Source organism: Vicia villosa, linkage group LG4 (genome assembly GCF_029867415.1).
Source record: "Vicia villosa cultivar HV-30 ecotype Madison, WI linkage group LG4, Vvil1.0, whole genome shotgun sequence".
Lineage (NCBI taxonomy): Eukaryota > Viridiplantae > Streptophyta > Magnoliopsida > Fabales > Fabaceae > Vicia > Vicia villosa.
Genome location: NC_081183.1, coordinates 161,061,055 through 161,082,203, shown reverse-complemented (window position 1 = coordinate 161,082,203; position 21,149 = coordinate 161,061,055). Strand labels below are relative to the sequence as shown.

At 36.3% G+C, this 21,149-nt stretch overlaps 3 protein-coding genes and 1 long non-coding RNA gene across 4 annotated transcripts; 3 read left to right on the top strand and 1 right to left on the bottom strand.

The window, feature by feature from the left end:
• The first annotated feature begins 6,260 nt into the window (after window positions 1–6,260).
• On the top strand, window positions 6,261–8,253 carry LOC131598214 (uncharacterized). Its single transcript, XM_058870839.1, has 2 exons — window positions 6,261–7,514; window positions 7,696–8,253. The coding sequence occupies exons 1-2, from the start codon at window positions 6,261–6,263 to the stop codon at window positions 8,251–8,253; spliced, it is 1,812 nt and encodes a 603-aa protein (XP_058726822.1).
• Window positions 8,254–13,000: 4,747 nt separating this feature from the next.
• LOC131598212 (uncharacterized) lies at window positions 13,001–14,080 on the top strand. Its single transcript, XM_058870838.1, has one exon. The coding sequence runs from the start codon at window positions 13,001–13,003 to the stop codon at window positions 14,078–14,080; it is 1,080 nt and encodes a 359-aa protein (XP_058726821.1).
• Window positions 14,081–14,119: 39 nt separating this feature from the next.
• LOC131598211 (uncharacterized) lies at window positions 14,120–15,536 on the top strand. The gene is made up of 2 exons (XM_058870837.1): window positions 14,120–14,621; window positions 14,704–15,536. Exons 1-2 carry the CDS (start codon window positions 14,120–14,122, stop codon window positions 15,534–15,536), a joined length of 1,335 nt encoding a protein of 444 aa, XP_058726820.1.
• A 144-nt stretch (window positions 15,537–15,680) lies between these two features.
• LOC131600135 (uncharacterized) lies at window positions 15,681–17,873 on the bottom strand. Its single transcript, XR_009283016.1, has 2 exons — window positions 17,165–17,873; window positions 15,681–16,161 (listed from the first exon to the last, which is right to left on the bottom strand). It is a non-coding gene; the product is annotated as an uncharacterized LOC131600135 (long non-coding RNA).
• Between the last annotated feature and the right edge of the window lie 3,276 nt (window positions 17,874–21,149).

The following is a 21,149-nucleotide window of genomic DNA, read 5'->3' as shown; positions in this document are numbered from 1 at the left end:
CTCTAGTGCAATAGCCTAGATCATTAATTATTCTTCTGAATATCAAGTTTCACATGGGTTTTAGAATATATCCCACACTGTGAAGAAGAAACTCATAATCATCAAATATTTTAAGTCTTTTCATACCAATACCATGAACCTTACAAGCCTTTTTTTTTTTTGACAAGTGTCTGCAAGCACAAGAGGGGGTAAATTGTGGTGTTCAAATTTTGCAATTATTTTTTTACTTTTCTTGATTAAGATTGGGTTAGTAATTTCATTAAGAGTGAATACAGTGGAAATAAAATAAATGTTAGAAAAATAAAGAGAGTAAGGGTTAGAAGGATTACACCAGAGAGTTATTCAGGTTTGACCGAATGTAGGCCTAGTCCTGTTCCTAAGAGGCTTTCTTTATATTTTGACTATAAGCTTTTGAACCTTTATAGGTTATGCCCAAGAACCTTAATACAATTCAATCTTGAGATTTGTACAAACTTATCTCCTAATCATTGATAACGTTTACCCCTGGCTAAGCTAACAAACTATTTTAGATATTTATGGCTAATCTCAATCTCTTAAGAGTATCAACCTCTTGAATTAAAACACCAAAATGACCATTTACAAAATTTTCCTCACAAGTAAAACTTCACTCAAAATTACTACGACAGTCTCAAGTGAAAAGAAATATTTTTAGAGAAAGGGAAAGAAAGAAAATGTAACTCGTTGGAAAGTGGCTTGAAATAAAAATGAGGTGATCCTCCTTTACATAAGAGTTGTAAAAATAAAAATTAAAAAGGAAATGACCCATGAGCATTTTTAATGTTTCAATCGATTGCCATTAGGTCCCAATCGATTGGGTGACCTAAATAATCGATTATCTTGGCCCATTTGGGAAGTGTGGATAAGGAGCCATTGCCAGTCATTAAGATATTGTCATAATTGATTTGTTAATCATTTGAACTTCTTCCAATTGATTGGAATAAGTGCCAAAACAATTTGATAGTTGGAAAAATATTCTAATCTATTGGCTTAAAGTCCCAATCAATTGGTTAGTTGAAAAATGCTTCAAAAAAGGATGGCAGTGTCCTAATCAATTGACTCAAGAGTCAAAACATTTTTAAGGTGTAAAAAGGTTATAAAAAAACTTTTAACTGTGCTTCTAAGTTGCCTTAGAACTTAGGAGCTACTTCCTTACTTTTACACAACTCTGATAGCTCAGACAGACACGACTTTGTGAGAATGCACACTTCCTCTCTTTTATTACTCTGAGGCTTATACGATTCTTTATCAGATACCTCAATCATATAAGCACTTTAATATTGAGTCTTTTTTCTTGATGAGGCTTGAGATATTTCTCTAGTTGTGTTGCCATTATCAGAGAGTTCAAATATGTTGCCACTGACTTCATCATAACTATTGATGTTCTCATTATCAAAACACCATAGAAGATATTTTGCGGGATCGTCAACTTTATATATCCAAGCACATAGATCTACAACCAAGGAGAAATACTCCAGCTTGCACCAACTTCAAAGTCTCAAAATGTTATTTTCTTGGAAACATGTTAGACAGAAATCTTAGTCTATGACCCATCCCTCTTTAGTCTCTAAAATTGACACCACTATTACACCAAAACTCTTATAACTATCCATGTCAATGGAAACTTCAATCTGAATATAATCTTCATTATCCTCCCTATCGGGACAATCCCTCTTAAATTGACATGGTTTTTGACAAATGAAAAATTTAAAATTTTGACTTGTTAAACCTCTTTGATTTGGGCATCCCTCTACACTCACTTCCCCCTCTTTAGACACTCAAGCCTTCACCACTAGCGTCAATCTTCAAATCTTTCACCTTTGAAAATTCTTTGGATCTCACAGTCGTTTGGACTTCATAATAAATCTTCACCACAATATTCTCAAATTAATAAATATTCTTGTGAAATAATGTCAATTGATCCATTATGGATTTATTCTCTTCCATTCATATTTGGGATGAGTAGAGTTGTTGTTAGGGTGTTATGTAGGTGGAATACGTCACGCAAGATCTGTTCTCGGCGGGTATTCAAAGGCGTGAAACTTTTTGCCGCCTTCCCAACTCTTTGGAACATGGTTGTGTCATTCACAAGTGAGTTGTAATTTTTTTTCCTTGGAGGATGTGACATCTCAGCGCGGAGGACACGCTCCTTAGTGTCACGGGCCTTCTTTTCATTGTTACTTTCCTCTCCTTTGATATAGCACTCAGTCTTGGTGACCACCTTAGCCAATATGAGTTTCGAATTTCAGGCGAAAGACTCATTGAAGTCTCCTTCCTTAAATCCATTTTGACCGCCCCCACGAACATGTATTAAATCAGAGGGACGACCCTGATGATATCTTCATTGAAGCGCGTGAGGTAGTCCCTCAGCGATTGTGATGGACCTTGGTGAATGTTAAATAGGCTGGTGGTGGAAATCTTCATGTGGAGACTGGCGGGGAACTTATGTACCAGCTTCCTTACGAGCTCTAGATATATACTAATAGAAGCATAGGGAAAGCCCATTTATCATCTAAGTGTGGCATCCCTGAGAGCTCCTAATTACAACTTCCATTTCAAAGAGTTTGGCGTTTCTATGATGGCCATATGTGAGTTGATGGAGGCTACATGCTCGTAAGGGTTGTTCCATCCATCGAACTTAACCAAGGATGGAGATTTGAAACCTTTGGGGACAATAGCTCCCCATATTTCGTCTAAGAGTGGATAGGGATCTAGTAGTTCCAACTCTTCCAGTAGATCAACCTCTTGTTGGCATTGTCAGATGTTGTGGACGCCATCTGCAAATGTTTGGTTATGGCGTTGTAGTTCATCTATGGTGGCATGCATCTCCGTCGATGTCATCGATATCACTTGTACCGCTGATACCTTCAGGCGTTGGGGGTGGACGGGAAAAGAGTGTGAATTGAGAGTATGACGAGAAGAGTGATGGTGATTAAAAAGAGGTGTGGCCCAGGTTAGTTTTATCAGGGCTCTGCGGTGGGTGCCACAGTAATTGTAAAAAAGTACAGGTGTGTGTATTCCCCCTATAAGGGAAGGGAGACTCAGATGCCTTAGTAGGTGTATAACACTTTTTGGTGTTAACAGTTTGCTCACAACAGCGAGAAGCCTTTTACAATAGTATTTGAGGTTGTTTAAGGGACCAAAAAATTGTGAGGTGAGAGGCCGTGTTAGTGGTCGGTGCTACTTAATTGCAGGAAGGAAGTTAGTTTAGTTGTGTGTTATGGTTGCAGCAAGCGTGGTGCTCTTTTAAGTTGTGAAGATGTGTATAACTTAGAGTATGTCCTTTTCCCCTTGAGGGGTGAGATATTTATAACGAACACTTTGAGTCTAGGATTTAAACCTATTTCTTTTTCTTAACCTCTCCCCTCTTACTATGGGAGGTTATTGTCCACCTATGTTTTAGGAATCAGTGGAGACTCTCTCTTCCTTGATCCCATATTTGCGGATGCCTTTGGGCGAGTCTCTTAGATTTCATCTGGGCGGCACAATTATGAAATTAGGGCGCCCTAATCTAGGATTTTTACAAATATTACACTACAACCTTCAATTTATGAGTATGACTCATCATCACCAATGAAGTGCCCAATGGGACAAAAATTAGAAAAAAGGAAGGGTAAGGCAAAGAAAAATCTAAATGCATCTAAATCTATTTCTAATGTTGTACAAGATACATGGAATAAAAGAGTAGAGCAATGAAAAAACTAGCTCAATTTAAGGAGAAAGAAAACATATTGAACTAGGAAAAGACAAAGTTTAACGCAATGCAATTCATCACGCCAGGCACTTCTAGGATGAATGATAGTCAATGTGATGTTCATGAAAAATATTCTAACAAGATGAAAGAAAAATATGGACTTTAGTTAAGACGAAAAGTTCCACTATTATCAAAATTAAATATTATGTAGTACTTGTTATGTATTAAAACCTATGTAAAACGGTCATTAGTACCACTTTAATTTATAATAAATATTATGTTATTATTCAAACTAGTTGTTAATCAAACTAGTCTTTATATATATATATATATATATATATATATATATATATATATATATATATATGTATGTATATATATATATATATATATTCTTTCATTCTTATGGCATTTTTCTCTCATTGTTCACTCACTTTAATGGATTCGAATTTGATTGAAGAAGAATTTATGGACAACGGAGATGAATAACTACTAATGTTAATGCTTGAGAAGAACGTCAAGTTCGAAGTTCCTCTAGACCAAAGAGAATAATAGTGATAGATCGAAGTCGTGAAGAAGGGCACAATCAATTATTCAAAAAATCGAGTATACACAAATGTTTAATTTTGAAGAAGGTTCAAAATGTATAGGCATATGTTTCTTTGAATTATAGTCGCCCTTTGAAATCTTGATGAATATTTCCAAATGAGGGTCGACGCAACTGATAAAGTGGGTCTTTCACCATTGCAGGAATGCACATCTGCTATTTGTATGTTAGCATATGCTTCTCCCATTGACATTATTGACGAATATGTTTAAATCGAGTATTTAAGAAAGTCTAACAACATCGATGTTGAACATATTTCACAAATGGGACAGTCACACAACTTTCCAAGTATGTCGGGTTCCATTGATTGTATGCATTAAGAATGGAAAATTGTCCTGTGGCGTGAAAACAACAGTTTTGTCAAGGTGATCGTAGTAAGACCGCAATCATACTTGAAGCATCGACGTCACAAGATTTATGGATTTGACACACATTTTTTTGGTATTGCATGTTCAAACAATGACATTAATGTGTTAAACCAATCCAACGTGTTTAACAAAATTTTGGAAGGACGTTCTTCCGTTGTGCAATATACAATGAATTAGACACCATATAATATGAGGTATTATTTAACAGATGGTATATATCCTAAGTGGATTACATTTGTCAAGACCATTACAATGTCGCTGGGAGAAAAGAGAAAACTATTTGCACAATATCAACAATCTGTTAGAAGGAATGGGCATTTGGACAATTCCAATCTCAATTTTTAATTATATATGGTCCAACAAGTGCTTGGCCCATGGAAACTATAAGACATACCATGTATGTTAGCATCATATTGCATAACATGATTATTGAAGACAAAAGGCACACGTCTGAAAGTGATTGTGATTACTCTTATAATAATGTAGATAACAACAATTCAACAAACATTTAACGCTCGTCATCCGAATCTTACAGCAAAACTATAAAGAAGAACAAGTTTTTGTGAAAAACAAGTTCATCGCCAACTTCAAGAAGAACTAATAGATTATATATAAGAATGTTTTGGATATGAGGATGACAGAATTTAAATTTAACTAATTATGTAATATTATTTATTTTTATTGTTTTTTATTATGGCATATATTTGAGATTAATTTAAAATTGTCTTTAATTTTAAATTTAATTTAAATAACTTAAATTTATTATTTTTGGTTAAATATGTTTTAGGTCCCTGTAAATAACCCAAAAAATGCTTTTCGTCCCTATAATATTTTTGTTCAAATAATGGTCCCTCTAATATTTTTCGTCCCTATTTTGCATCCATGTCGTCAATTCCACTTAACAGAAGCTGACGTGGAGCGTGACTTGGCATTTTTTTTAAAATTTTTTAAATAATATATGCTGGTCTGTTAATTGAAATAGTAACTAAGTAATAAACCCACAAATTACAATCTTTTCACCTTCATTCCTCTTTCCTCTTTTCTAGTTTTCACTTAATATTTCTCTGCTAGGGTTTTTGTACGAAGAGAAGGTGAGGTGAAATTTCTCTCCACCACTTCCATTCACTGATGCCAACATTAACAAGCAACAATTACTATCTATGCTAACTTGATTAATTTGTCATGGTTGCAGAAAGGGTCATTTTTGCTGCTCACGATTTCTCTGTGGTCCCAGGCAAGGGTTGAAAGCTGATAGTGTTGTGGTCCCTCGACATTGAATCTGAGGTAGGGCCAATTGTATATTATTATATTCCCCTTTTACAAAGCTTTGTTTAGTATAAAAAATGTTCTTTGTGGGTCCCTAGTTTATTGTCGTTTTCACTGTTTTTTTAGGGATGGGTACATTTAAGGTTATATTTTACACTAAGGGTGCTTTTGCAAAAGATCCAAATCTGACCTACGAGGGTGGGGAAGTTTATGCTTTCACTGGTCAAGACACTGGTTCCTGGTCGTTTTTTGATTCATGTGACTTAGTTATGTCCATAGATCCTGGATTTGACTACAAAAAGTTAGGATGTGGTGGAAGCATGTTGATGGTAGTCTAGAAAATGACCTCAATCCATTTAGGGATGATAGTGATGCTTTTGAGATAGCTGCTTCAGTCCATAATGAATTAGGTGACATTGAAATATATGTTGAGCAGAAACCAAGCACAGGGGATGCAACATTTATGGAGAATGTAAGGAAGAGGAAGAAGGGCATAATGGATGAAGGTGATGATGAACCAAAGGGTGATGAGGGTGACGAGAGTTCTAGTTATGAGTCAGTGAAGGATATTAAGTTTGAAGACAGTGAGGAAGAAAGGATGAATCCGTTTGATGAAGGTTTTGATGAGGGCTTTGAAAAGGATGAACCGAATAAGCAACCAACTGCATATGGTGCAGATGTTGCAGGCTCTAGTCAGGGTATGAATCCTAGTTTGATTACACCTGAAATGGGTAAGGAAAATGTCATTGAAGATGAGTATTTGACTGATGAGCTTGATAGTGGTGCTGAAGATGATAGTGATGATGATAGGCCTAGGGTTGTTAGGTTTAATGAGGAAGATGGTGTAAGCAAAGATTTTAAGTTCAAGGTAGGAATGGAATTTTCATCACTAAGTCAGTTCAAGAGTGCTATTCTTGAACTTAATGTGCTGAATGGGAGGGATGTCAGGTTTGAGAAAAATGATGCAGTAAGATGCAGAGTTGTTTACAAGGAGAAGGGACAGTGCAACTACACTGTGTTGTGTAGCAGAGTGTTAACATCAACTACATTTAAGATCAAGACATTGTTTGATAAACACAAGTGTGGAAGACAATTTTTTAACAAGAGTGCAAAAGCTGAATGGGTGGCAAAAGTAATTGTTGACAAGATGAAAAACTGTAGCAAAATGAAATTGAATGAAGTAATTGAATATGTAAGAGTGAGATTTGCAACTGAAATCCCTGGATGTAGGGCATTTAAGGCAAGGCAGATTGCTAAGAGGGTTGTGGAAGGGGACTCTACCAAACAGTTCAGTCTATTGTGGTCATATGGGGCTGAATTGAGGAGGGCTTCCCCAGGAAACACCTTCAAGATGAACATACAAACTCCAGGACCAGGTTTACTACCAAGGTTTGAAAGGTGTTATTTGTGCTTTGATGGAACAAAGAAAGCCCTGAAGTTAGCTTGTAGGCCTTTTATTGGACTAGATGGATGTCATCTAAAGCACAAGTATGGTGGGATATTGTTAATAGCTGTTGGGAGAGATCCAAATGACCAGTATCTACCATTAGCTTTTGCAGTGGTATAAACTGAGTCAAAAGACACTTGGAGTTGGTTTATGGAGCTTTTACTTCAAGATATTGGTGAAAAAAGATGGTGCTTCATTTCTGACCAACAAAATGCATGTCTATTTTTTGGCTATAACTCCTTTGATTGGCTTTCCTTATTAATTATATTTTTTAATGGTTTCATTGTTGTTTCAGGGTCTTGTACAAGTTTTTGAGGAGCAATATCTAGCTTTTGAACATAGGTTTTGTGTAAGGCACTTGTATGCAAACTTTAAGAAAAAGTTTGGAGGTGGAACCCTATTCAGGGATCTCATGCTGGCTGCAGCAAAGGCTACATATGTGGAGGCTCATCAGCAATTCATGCTTAATATCAAAGAGGATAGCAATGATGCTTTTGAATGGTTGGAAGCAATCCCAAAAGCTAAGTGGTGTAAGCATGCTTTTCCTTTGTATAGTAAGTGTGATGTCTTGATGAATAATTTAAGTGAGTCCTTTAATGCAACAATCCTGCTTCAAAGGGATAAGCCAATCATAACTATGTTTGAATGGATTAGATCGTATCTAATGGGTAGGTTTGCAACCTTAAGGGAAAAAGTTGTTGGGTATAAGGGTAGAATCATGTCTAAACCACTTAGGAGGTTAGATAGAGAGATTGAAGAGAGTGTCAGTTGGACAGCAACTTATGCAGGACAATTGACCTTTCAAGTTACACATGTAATGTTTACTGATAGTTTTGTAGTAGACCTAGTGTAACTCGGTGAACTGACATTTATTTTTCAAAGCAACCAATGTTGCGGTGAGCAAGAGTCGCCACCGACTTTTATTTTGTCCAATTTTAGGAAAGGTAAAAAGTACAGAAAAAGACCTTTTAAAAATAAAACGGGCTCGGGGGGTAAGTTATGAAAAGGGAAGGTGTAAGCACCCTTTTCATCCGTAGTTATCTACGGGCTCTTAATTTGCTTAGCTCATGTTTGTTTGTTTTGAGTTGAAAAGAGGCATAAGGACTTTAGCGTAAATGCGTAGCCTTAGTCTTTGAAAGAGTATTGAAAAGATGTTTTTTTAATTGAGCTAGGCAGATTAAGAGCACTACCCTAAATAGTTGGTCTTTTTCTATACTTTTTAAAGTTCCTAGGATTATCCATACTATATAGAAGTAGGAAATCCTTATTTATATTGGACGTATTCGGGACAATCGAAGGGTCATCGGATGGTCGTTGAAGGCAACAGGTAGAGGTACCTTTAGCAATATTCGGAGGGACAATCATCGTTTCGTAGGCAACCATTCAAGGGACTGGATCATATCATCGTAGGCAACATCGTGGGTCATCGAGGGACTTATGATCTTTGCGATGATTTTTAATCGAGGGACTTTTGCTAATGGGTACCTCTACATTCGAGGGACATGACCATTTAATTCGTAAGGCAACAAGAGGGGCGTACCCTAGGGGTGCGAGTGTGAAAAGTGTGTTAGATTTAAGTATTTGATCTTGATTAGTGTTAGCTAGCGTTCAATTGATTAGTCTTGCCATACACACCCTAATTATCATACATCTAACAGTTAAATATATACAGAAAATAAAGTGCGGGAAAGTAAATGTCCTACGCTATTACATGGCTTCGGGGAGGGGGATTACATAATTTAAAATCGGGGAGTGAGGAAAGATAAATATCCTAATTACTATTACAAACCCAAATAGAAATTTAAAATGATAAATGTACAACAACATATATAACTTGTAAATAATTCAGAGCCCTCAAGATTAGTACCTCGCAATCAACAAGAAAGTGTTAGTCACGGATATACGAAAAGAGGTAGAACGAATAAATGATCAATCATGGCAAAAATTGACAAAGAGATTTAAACAAACAAACATATTAAATTTTAAAAGTAATTAAAATTAACTAAAATATTTTTGATATTTTTAATAATATTGAAAAAAAAATCTAACTAAACATATCTCTATATAAAAAACAAATGCTAAAAGAAAACTAAATAACACTAAACAAACAAATAAATGGGCTGGAAACAGTAAATGTAAGGGGTGTCAAAAGAAATTCAGACTAGGCTTGTTGCAAGGGCTTCAGCCCAAAAAGGAAAATACCAAATAACTATCAGCCAAATGGGTGTGAATCATTGAAGGTGGGTGCAAATTTGGAAAAATCGTTGGGCTTACAACAAAGCCCAATCGGCCTAGCCTGAAGAAGAGAAACAAAACTTAACACCCTAAAACGATTTTTTTACCTTTATGCCACAAAAATGGAATAAATATACCATAATGCCACAAACTGAAATTAAATAACCAAAATGCCACACTTTTACTTGTGGTTCGGCCAGGGGTGGGACGGACGGATGAAGGCAAATTTCACGTAGTTTGGGTCCGGCCAGGGGTGGGCCGGACGCTAACTACACCCTTTTTTTTTTTGTTTTTTTTTTATTTTTTATTTTTAATTTGATATAAGTGAAGAGATTAATTATAAAAAATGGTTTTTTTATTATAATATAATTATATTCAATTAAATATAATAAAAAATATTATAATATAATTAAAATTAATTATTTGCCAATTGATTTATTATTATAAATAATAATTAAAATATAATAAAATTTAATAAAAAACAATATAATATATTTCCAATATTTATTTTATTCAATACATAAACACGTACAAGAAAAAAAAGCCTATTTTTTTTTGGGCTTTGGTTGGACCATATGGCCCCCAGTGAGACATTTTTTGGGTTTCTTTGCTCTCTTACCCTTACCTAACGGTTGCTCAATGTCTGGTGGAGGTTGCCTTTGTGGAGAATCGTCGCTTGAAAGTTCATCGTTTTGATGCGACGGACCATCATTCATAAACATCGCCAGTTGTTGTGGAGATATTATCGGTAAATTTTCGAGTACTTGATCATCACTAATGTCAATGAATGGTTGAGTAGAAGCTACAAAGGTTTGTGGCACATTTGATGACATGTCTGGATAGTAGACATTTGTGGTGTCAAAGGTATGTTGTGGTTGGGAGAGTGAAAGCGGTTGAGATTGGGAGTATGATTGGTCGAAGTCGGGTTGAGGGATTGGGGTGTTATGTAGCGGTGGTCGAAGTGTTGATTGTTGATATTGTTCTTGGTGATAGTAGTAGTTTGTTTAGGGGGTTGAGGTGTAAGGGGTTGGAATTTGAGATGGTGTGGCAAAAAATGTGTGTTGTTGTGTGGTTTGAGTGTGTTGGTATGTTTGTGGAAAGGAAGAAGTTTGTTGTTGGAATTGTGTTTGTTGGAATTGTGTTTGTTGGAATTGTGTTGTTGGTTGGAATTGTGGTGTTGTTTGAAATTGTGGTGGTGGTTGGAATTGTGGTGTTTGTTGGAATTGTGGTGTTTGTTGGAATTGTGGTGTTTGTTGGAATTGTGGGATTTGTTGATGAAAGGTTGTTTGTGGGGTTGATGTAGAGGAAGGATAATAACGGGGGTCTGCCAAATACGTTTCTTTCGACAAATATAACAATGGAATATTTCTTAACCATTGCATATAATCATCGGTGTGTCGTAAAGTAGTACTCAACTCACCTGTCATTATTAAGTTTCTTCTACCTTTCCACTCATTGTTCTCGTGAATGTTCACATGTCGATAATTACAATCCTTTACATCATTCTTCGTCACCAAGTGATGATCTCCAAGACACCTCGGGGGTTGAGGGATGTTTTGCGTAAAACCAAATTGAAGCCTAACCCTGTCGGCGTGATGCATTTCCACAATATGAAAACAGATAATATATGTAGTTGCACTCCACGCTCGAGCTTCTCGTTGAGTGCGACGAGGATATTCTTCGTAAGGCCTCCACAAAAACTGTAAGACATAAATAAATATAAGAGTCGTATTCAAGTAAATGAAAGATTTAGTATATGGCTTGGAAAATAACTTACATCTCCTTGGACCATGTGATCCAAAATGAAACGATATCCATCAAGAAAAGCATTTGGAGATGAGTAATACTCCATACCTCGTTGTGCAAATCTTGCATATTTAAAAAGTTCAATTAGGACTATGCGTTAACTTATTGGAAAAATAAATATATAGAGTAAAGAATTTACCTAGTGGCGTATGGATAGGATGGAGCAATTTCACTCCTTGGAGCAAGTTGTGGAATACGATAGTATGTCCACACAGCGAGAATGAGTGAGCATCCTCCAACACTCATGCATCCTACACGACATGCTTTGCACATCTCCCTGTAAAGGTAAGCCAAACACGCGGACCCCCAACTATATTTGCCACATTCATCAAAATCTTTGACAAATTTGAACCAAGAAGAATGCAATACACTATGAGATTTATCAGGAAATAAAACAGCAATCATACTTAAGATATATAATTTTGCATGCAGTATATTTTCCTCCTCGGTTTGTTGAGAATGGGTTTCTAATTCATTCAACTCGTCGTGTATCCATGTTAATTTTACCGAACCCTTCACCCTATCATTAAAAGGTTGTATGCCTAAAGCATCGATACAAGCATAATCGGGACCTTCGGTCTCACCTACTACAGCTCTCCCATCTACGCGGAGGCCAAACAACATATTCATATCCTCTAATGTGATTGTACATTCACCGGTCGGCAAATGAAACGTGTGTGTTTCAGGCCTCCACCTCTCAAGCATCGCAATTACAAGTTTAGAATCAACACTTCTAAAGTTGATTTTAGAGACAATCCCAAACCCGGCTCTTTCTAAGTAAGGCTTGATAGCCTCACTTGGCTCCCTGTCAAACATATGATTATGTAGTCTAAACCTTTTAGACTCATCCTATACAAAAAATATATAATTTGGTTAGTATATAAAAACAATAAACTGTGAAAAATACGTACAAGAATACTAGTAACAAATTTACAATACGTACGAATGCAGCCACGTTCTCTCTCGTTCCTCGATGATTATTTCCCAAAGCAAGCAAACCAGACATGTTGTGTGATTGTGGTAGTGATAATTATGTGTTTCAGATGAATATGCAATGTATGAAATTTGGAAGATGTTATGAGTTTGGAGTGATAATGATATGTTAAATTTATAGTAAAAGCAAATGCATTGTAGAATCCATTGGACAGACAAGTGTAATGCATGCAATATATGAAGCATGCTATTATCCAACATATATTAGACTCTATTGCATGCTTTTACTATTTGATTTGATTACACAATGGCTGATGGGACAAATCCATGCATGCATGCAGCGAAAATTGAGCCTAGTTGTCGTCCGTCCCACCCTTGGACGAACTCCAACTAACCTAGTTGTCGTCCGTCCCACCCTTGGACGGACTCCCTTGTGCCTAGTTGTCGTCCGTCCCACCCCTGGTTGGACTGAAACATGATTCGTCCTTTTCCTGGTGGATTCCCTACGTGTCCATCTTTGGTTGGCACAGTATTAATACCACTTTGACTGATAAATGTATAGCAACACACATTCAAACACACATTCAAAATTTCTTTGTTCAGAAAACAAATATAGATTCATTTCAATGGCTCAGAGAAACATTATTTGTTCAGTGCATTACAATGGTGTTATCAGTAACGATCTAACCAACGGTTTTTCGTTTAGTAATACCGAAACAAAACGTTTCAAAGTGCATTGTAGAGCCGATTTTAAGCATTTAAAGGAACGGATCGAAACAAAATTGCAACTTCCTGTAAGTGAAATTATTTATCGACTTCCGTTGTTTAATGGAGAAAGCGGTATCATTTTTTACGTCATGAAACCAATAGAGGACGACGATGGCGTTAAAGTGATGTTCGAATGTCACAATTCGTTTGCTCCTCTTGACGATATGGAGCTATATGTTCATATTGTTAGTCCTCCCATTAACCAATCGCAAGAGTCTCATTCGCATCAATACGGTTTGAGCCAACCCACTGATGAAGAGCCAACCCAAAACAACGAACCATTTATACCCGACGAACAGGTGGACGAGTACAGTGAGGATGAAATACAAGAAGTGCAATATGAAGATCTTTTTGGTGATGACAATGAACCTGATGATGTTGAGCCGTCGCAGCCTACACTTGCACGACCGATTAGCATGTACGCCCCACCGGATCACATGCGAAATATTTGTTTAGAAGAGGCACCGTCTGAATCAATTTTTGGTTCCCACATAACAAACTATAGTGATGTTGATTTATATGAGGGAATGGAGTTTGAAGACAAGGAGGAGTGCGTTGCTGCTATTCAACATTGGCATATCACCAATAATCTTGATTATTGGGTATACAAATCTGACACGAAAAGATATGTCATCAAATGCAAAAATCCAACTTGCAAATTCAAATGTAGAGCATCCGTTCGCAAGAAGAATTCTAAGTGGATGATAGGTAAGTTGAGTGGACCACATGTCTGCACAACCACTTCAATGTCGCAAGATCATAGACAACTTACATCAGATATTGTCTCTCACTGCATCAGAGATTTGGTTAACACCGACCCCTCAATTAAGGTAAAGCTCATAATTTCTCATATAACAGGAAAGTATGGTTATAATATATCTTACAGGAAAGCGTGGATTGCAAAGGTAAAGGCCATAGAATCCTTGTATGGAAACTGAGAGACATCTTACAATGACCTTCCACAATGGTTATTGGTAATGAAAACATATCTGCCTGGAATGATAATAGACTTGGAAACTTTACCTGCATTTTCAAACGAAGGAAGTCAGTTGGGTGATAAGATGATATTCCATCGTCTATTTTGGGCTTTTCAACCTTGCATCCATGGTTTTGCCTATTGCAAGCCAATTGTTCAAGTCGACGGAACATGGTTGTATGGAAGGTACAAAGGGACATTGTTGATGGCTGTGGCGCAGAATGGGAATGGTAACATTTTTACAATTGCTTTCGCTATTGTCGAGGGTGAAACCAAGGATGCTTGGAGTTTTTTCCTTCGTAATCTAAGAATCCATGTGACACCCCAACCCAATCTATGCCTAATATCAGACAGACATCCATCGATTAAAGGTGCCTACGATGATCCTGCAAATGGATGGCAAAATCCTCCGTCATCACATGTCTATTGCATAAGGCATATCGCGCAAAATTTTATGCGTGCGATTAGAGACAAAGAACTACGTAAAAAACTCGTCAACATGGGTAATAGTCTGGTTGATATTTATGAAGTAAATTTTTCAAATTCACTTTGTCGGTTTCTTAACATGTTTATTATTTGTGACAGGATATGCATTGACGGAGTCAACGTACAATTACTATAGAACCGAAATTCGTCAGACAAATAGAGATGCTATGGAGTGGATTGAAAATATCCCCAGGGAGAAGTGGGCAAGGGCGTTTGATAGAGGGCAACGATGGGGACACATGACGACTAACCTTGCAGAAGCAATGAACTCTGTGCTAAAGGCTACCAGAAATCTTCCAATAGCGTCTTTGTTTTCGGCCACATATTTTCGGATGGGAGCATTATTTGGTCAACGCGGACATGAATGGACAAAGAGGTTGACATCAGGCCAGACTTTTACAGACAAGTGTATCAAGGGGATGACTGAAGAGGTCAACAAAGCAAGCAGTCATAATGTTTACCAGTTTGACCGGGAGAGGTTCTATTTTATGGTGGCCGAAAGAATAAACCGCAACGATGGTCGTCCAACTGGTACTTACGGTGTTGATCTACGAAAGCGAACATGTGATTGTGGAAAATTTCAAGCGTTCCATTTGCCTTGCTCACATGTGATTGCAGCATGTGAAAGTATACGCCAAGACTACACCATTCACATACCCGACGTGTTCAAGATACAACATGTTTTTAAAGTCTACCAACAAAGCTTCCAGATCCTCCCACATCAAGACAATTGGCCTCAATATAGAGGGCCTACTCTTTGTCATGACGAAACTATGCGTAGGAAAAAAAGAGGCCGCCCTAACAGTACTCGGATTCGAACCGAAATGGACGACGTGGAAAAGGAAAAGAGAATGTGTGGGATATGCCGTGAAGTTTGCCATATCCGAAGTAAATGTCCAAATGTATCAGGCCCGTCCAATAGGCCTCCTTAATGTTTACTTCAACTGGCTTTATTTAATGTTTACTTCAACTAGCTTTATTTAATGTTTACTAAAACTAGCTTTATGAATGTAATATAATGTTTTTTAATTGAGTTTGCAACCATCAATGACTAAAACAACATTTCACATTAAACATAACTAAAACAACATTTCACATTAAACATAACTAAAACAACATTTCACATTACCAATACAACATTCAATGACATCGAAATAAAGACCGCTACAAATAAAACAACCACACATGAAACACTTAAAACGACCATCAACACAAACATATTCTAAGAGATTACAACCATCAACACAATATCGTGTGGTCCTAGCATCATCATAAGGACACCAGCGTCATTTTTTATGGCTCTCCAAGAACGAGTTACTACTCCATTTGGGCCTTTCTCTGTGACCTGCCTTTCAATTTTCCTTATCTTTTCACCCTCAAGAATGTTTTCGTCTAACCATCCTATCAAGTGCCTCTGTAGATGCTCGAAAGTTTGAGTGTTCCATAGTTTGATCTTCAACGGAGGCTTTGTCGCTGAAAAAAATAATGTTGCATCTCTCTTCATAGGTGGAAACGTTGGAAGGGGTTCCTCAGACATCTCCAATAGTAACACTATACCTTCAATTGCAACTGATGTGATTGAAAATGTGGTTGTACAGTCTTATTTATAGGCAAAAAAATAATAATAAAATATATGCCCTCGTCCATCTATTGGCCGAACCCACACATGTTCGTCCATCTATTGGCCGAACCCACAAATGTCCGTCCATCTATTGGCCGAACCCACACATATATTTTAATTATTATTTATTATATTTTAATTATTATTTATAATAATAAAATAAATATTGGCAAATGTATGTTTTTTTAAATATATTATAATGTTTTTTATTACATTTTATTATATTTTAATAATTATTTATAATAATAAATCAATTGACAAATAATTAATTTTAATTATATTATAATATTTTTTATTATATTTAATTGAATATAATTATATTTAATTATATTATAATAAAAAAACATTTTTTTATAATTAATCTCTTCACTTATATCAAATTTTTTATTTAATGTATTTAATTTAAATTTTAATGTTTTTTATTTAATTTTATTGTTTTTTAATCTTTAATTAAAATAAAATATCAATTATAGACTTTAATAATCATTTAAATAAAAAAAATAAAAAAAAAATAAAAAAAAAATGGCCCAGTTAGCGTCCGGCCCACCCCTGGCCGGACCCAAACTATGCAAAAAATCCTTCATCTGTCCGTCTAAGGGGTGGCCGGACCCAAACAAGGAAAGTGGCATATTGGTCATTTTTTTTCACTTTCGGGCATTATGGTATATTTTTTTCGTTTTTGTGGCAGTACAGTAAAAAAATCCCCCTAAAACTAAGTTAGAAGCTAGCCGCCCCCATCCCTGTTTCACGTTTATCTCCTCTCCAACCTTCCTCTGTTTCTCACTTGGTTTCAACAACAACAACTTTCTATCATTTCCAAGAAATCTTCCCTATTTCGTTCTTTCGCTCAATCAAGACAAAAGGCAAAGTAAACAATAATAACACAGTGTCAATCGATTTACAGAGCATAAGATACTAGCAAGGATTGGAAGAGCATACCGATTGAGATTCTAGCGGAGACGATGCAGGTGATCCATAACAAAGCAACCACACATTTATTTCAAGGAAAGAAGACTCCACCGAAAAGTATTATTATGCGGATTTTGTTGGAATTGGCTGAAGGTTGTGTTGCTGTCGTGTTGAATCGAAGGAGATGCGATTTGCAGTTTGCGGTAGGAGATAATGGCGGTTGATTTGGATCCGACGCGGGGAAGGTTTAACTCGTTGTCGACGCCGTGTGATGATTGACTCTGATTATTGCCGGTTGGTATTGAGGCTTGTAGCAGCGTTCTGAGTTATGTCGATATGTTGTTGGAATCAGTTACGGAATGAAATTTTAAGCGTTGATGAAGGTTGCGCTGCTTCGTCGGCATATAGTGAACGCTGGTGTTGCGATTTGAATGGAAGCGCGAGGATGACGTTGAGACGGTGTCGTCACGGTGATGGGTTGGTGTTAAACATCACGAACGGAATCTGTCGTGTCGGTGTTGTGAGTTCAGCAGAGCAGATCCAAGATGGTCCATGAGCGTGCGGGCAACGATGAAGACATATTCCGAACTTGTTTCGATTTTGCAGTCTCCTCCCTTTCTTTTGTTACAATGAGAACATGTACAAACACTAAAACAAGAAAAATAGAACAAAATGAATGTTATTTGATCATTGTAACATTAGTTTGTTTTATGATTTTTGATGCCTAGAATTGGTGATTTGTCTCAGTTATCATTTGACTGGAAATTTGATGTGGGCCAATTAATTGAAAGAAAAACGTATAGTTTTTGTTTTCTGTCGAACTCGGATAAAAGCGTATAAGAAAACGATGGTTAGTGAGTTTTGTACAGATGCGATTTTTTTGGTTTTCATTTATGTACAGGTTTATATTAGTGCTATTGCGATTAAAAAAAACAAAAGTTTTATCTATTTGAATTTGGAGATAATTGTTTATGGTTGTGAATGTGAATTATATACATAATAGTTACAAATAGTTAAAATATAATTTAAAAGGACATATTCATCACTTGTTGAAATATAAAAAAAATAAAATAAAGAGAAATTGAAAATAAACGGAAGATGAGATTTGTTAGTAAAATCGTAAAAAAAAAAAAAAAAAAAAAAGGAAAAGAACCATCAGGTGTTCATCATTTGGTCAAAATAAATTAGAAAATAAAATAGTGAGACCTCATATGTTAATCATTAGCCAAAAACATTATAAAAAAACATTTTTTGAAAGGGAGACCTCAGATCGGGTGTCATCATTGGCCAAGAACGTTGTAAAAATCATTTTAAGAAAGGCCTCATATTGGAATCATCGGCCAAAAAAAAAAATTTGAAAAGAAAACCTAAAAAGATTTGAAGGGTTAGAAAATGTTTGAAGGTTGAGGAAGTTTAGAAAATTGTTGATGAAGAAGAGAGTGACAAGTGCCCTTTATATAGACTGGAATTTAGGTCAAAACAATCCTAAAAAGGAAAAGATCTGACCCGATAAAAAAAATAATAGAAATGCACCAAGCGAGAATTCAACCCGTGACCTTTTGTTTGCAAGCCTTTTCTCCTTTACCAATTGGGCTATTTTATTTATTTGAAATAAAAAGCCAATGGAAGGTACATGAAGCATAGGCCAACATCTTCTATATATTAAAATATAACAATTTAAGGGTAAACGGTTATATTTTAAAATAGACTTTAAATCGAATATTTATAAAAATAGGATATCAATGTAAATGAACCCTAAATTTTTATAAAACTCAATTTTTGAAATTGTTTTGAATTTTTGAAAAGTGTGGGCAAATTTTGGGGTATGACAGCTGCCCCTGTTCAATCTTCTAAACCTGAAGATGTAGATTGGCGTATTCGCCACTTGGGATCTGAAGGTGGAAGAGGATTGAACACTAGAATACCAAGAAATTTGCCCTTGCTGATGTAGGGACCTTTTCTGGAGATGGGCTTAAAGATGCCATCAGTTGATGTATTGACGTGTGTTAGAATGAGTCATACGTTAGACTGTATCTGTGGTGTCAGAATTAAATTGTTGGCTCGATTGCCCTGAGCGTCGGGATCATATAAGTGAATTGATTGAGATGGGCTTAAAAGATGCCATCTGGATGTTGGGAGTATGAAGTGGGCTTAAAGATGCCACCTGACTTGATAGGTTGAAAGTCAGAATGAGTCGTACTTTAGACTGTATCTGAAAGGATATACTTAGGATGAGTCGTACGTTAGACTGAATCCACTGTATTGATGAATGTCAAAGTAAGTCGTACGTTAGGCGGTACTTTAGGACGAGTCATACGTTAGACTAGGTCCAATTGCATCGATAGATGTCTGGATAAGCCGTATATTAGGCTGAAGGACGGGTCGTACGTTAGACCGGGTCTGATTGCATCGATAGATGTCTGGAGAGCCGTATGTTAGGCTGAAGGATTGGTCGCACATTAAACCAAGTTCTCTGTGTTGATAATTGTTAGGATACACCGTACGTCAGGTTGTATCCTAGGATGAGTCGTACGTTAGACTGAATCCTTTGTTTTGAGAAGTACCAAAATGAGCCATACGTTAGGCTGCATCTGAGCTTAGTATGTTGAGAAGTGTCTGTTGGAGATTGATCGTGTCAGCACCGTTTGTAGTAACTGAATTAGATTTTGGAAAGATGGTCGTGTCTACACCGTTCGTAGTAATAGAATTAGATCTTGGAATATTGATCGTGCCAGCACTGTTTGTAGTAACTGAAATAGATGTTTGAAGGATGATCATGTCTACACCGTTCGTGATGATAGAATTAGATCTTTGAATGTCACTTGATTATCTCCGAACTATCTCTGGAGAATACCTGAAACTAAGTATCAGAACTAAATCATTGTCTTGATTATCTATGAACTATATCTGGAGAATACCCGGAACTAAGTATCAGAACTAAATCATTGTCTTATTGATTATCTCTGAACTATCTCTAGAGAATACCCGGAACTAAGTATCAGAATTAAATTTTTGTCTTGATCATCTCTGAACTATCTCTGGAAGATATCCAAAATTAAGTATCAGAACTAAATCTCTGTCTTGATTATCTCTGAACTATCTCTGGAAGATATCCGGAACTAAGTATCAGAATTAAATTTTTGTCTTGATCATCTCTGAACTATCTCTGGAAGATATCCAAAATTAAGTATCAGAACTAAATCTCTGTCTTGATTATCTCTGAACTATCTTTGGAAGATATCCAAAATTAAGTATCAGAACTAAATCTCTGTCTTGATTATCTCTGAACTATCTCTGGAAGATATCCAAAATTAAGTATCAGAACTAAATCTCTGTCTTGATTATCTCTGAACTATCAATGTAAATGAACCCTAAATTTTTATAAAACTCAATTTTTGAAATTGTTTTGAATTTTTGAAAAGTGTGGGCAAATTTTGGGGTATGACACCTGGCTAAGCACACTTGCTCATGTAATTATTGGGATCTGATTGGCATACCATGTAGACATGCCATTTCTGCCATCCATAGGAAAGTAGATGATCCCATTGATTATGTACATCAGTATTATCACAAATCAACTTATGTCAAGTGTTATGAGGTGGGTATCACCCCTTTGAATGGTCAAAACAATTGGCCCAAAACAAATGATCCTGTCATTTTCCCTCCAATGTTCAAAAGAGGCCCAAGCAGACCCAAAACACTAAGAAGAAGGGACCCTGATGAATCAAATGCAACCAGGTGGAGAAGATCTAACACTACTCATAGGTGCAAGATATGCATGGAATATGGTCACAACAAAAAGACATGTAAGAAGAACAAACAGGTTGTTCTACATAGCAACCCAAATGTCAATACAACTGAGCTTCCCACACAAGCAAGTCAAACTGGAACTGAGCTTCCTAAACCAAAGCCAAAAAAGGTTAGTGTTATGTTTTCAAACTATGATTGATCTATTTTATGCAAGGAGAATAAATTTGTCATGATTGTTCTGTTGTAATTGTTTTCAGGGTAGACC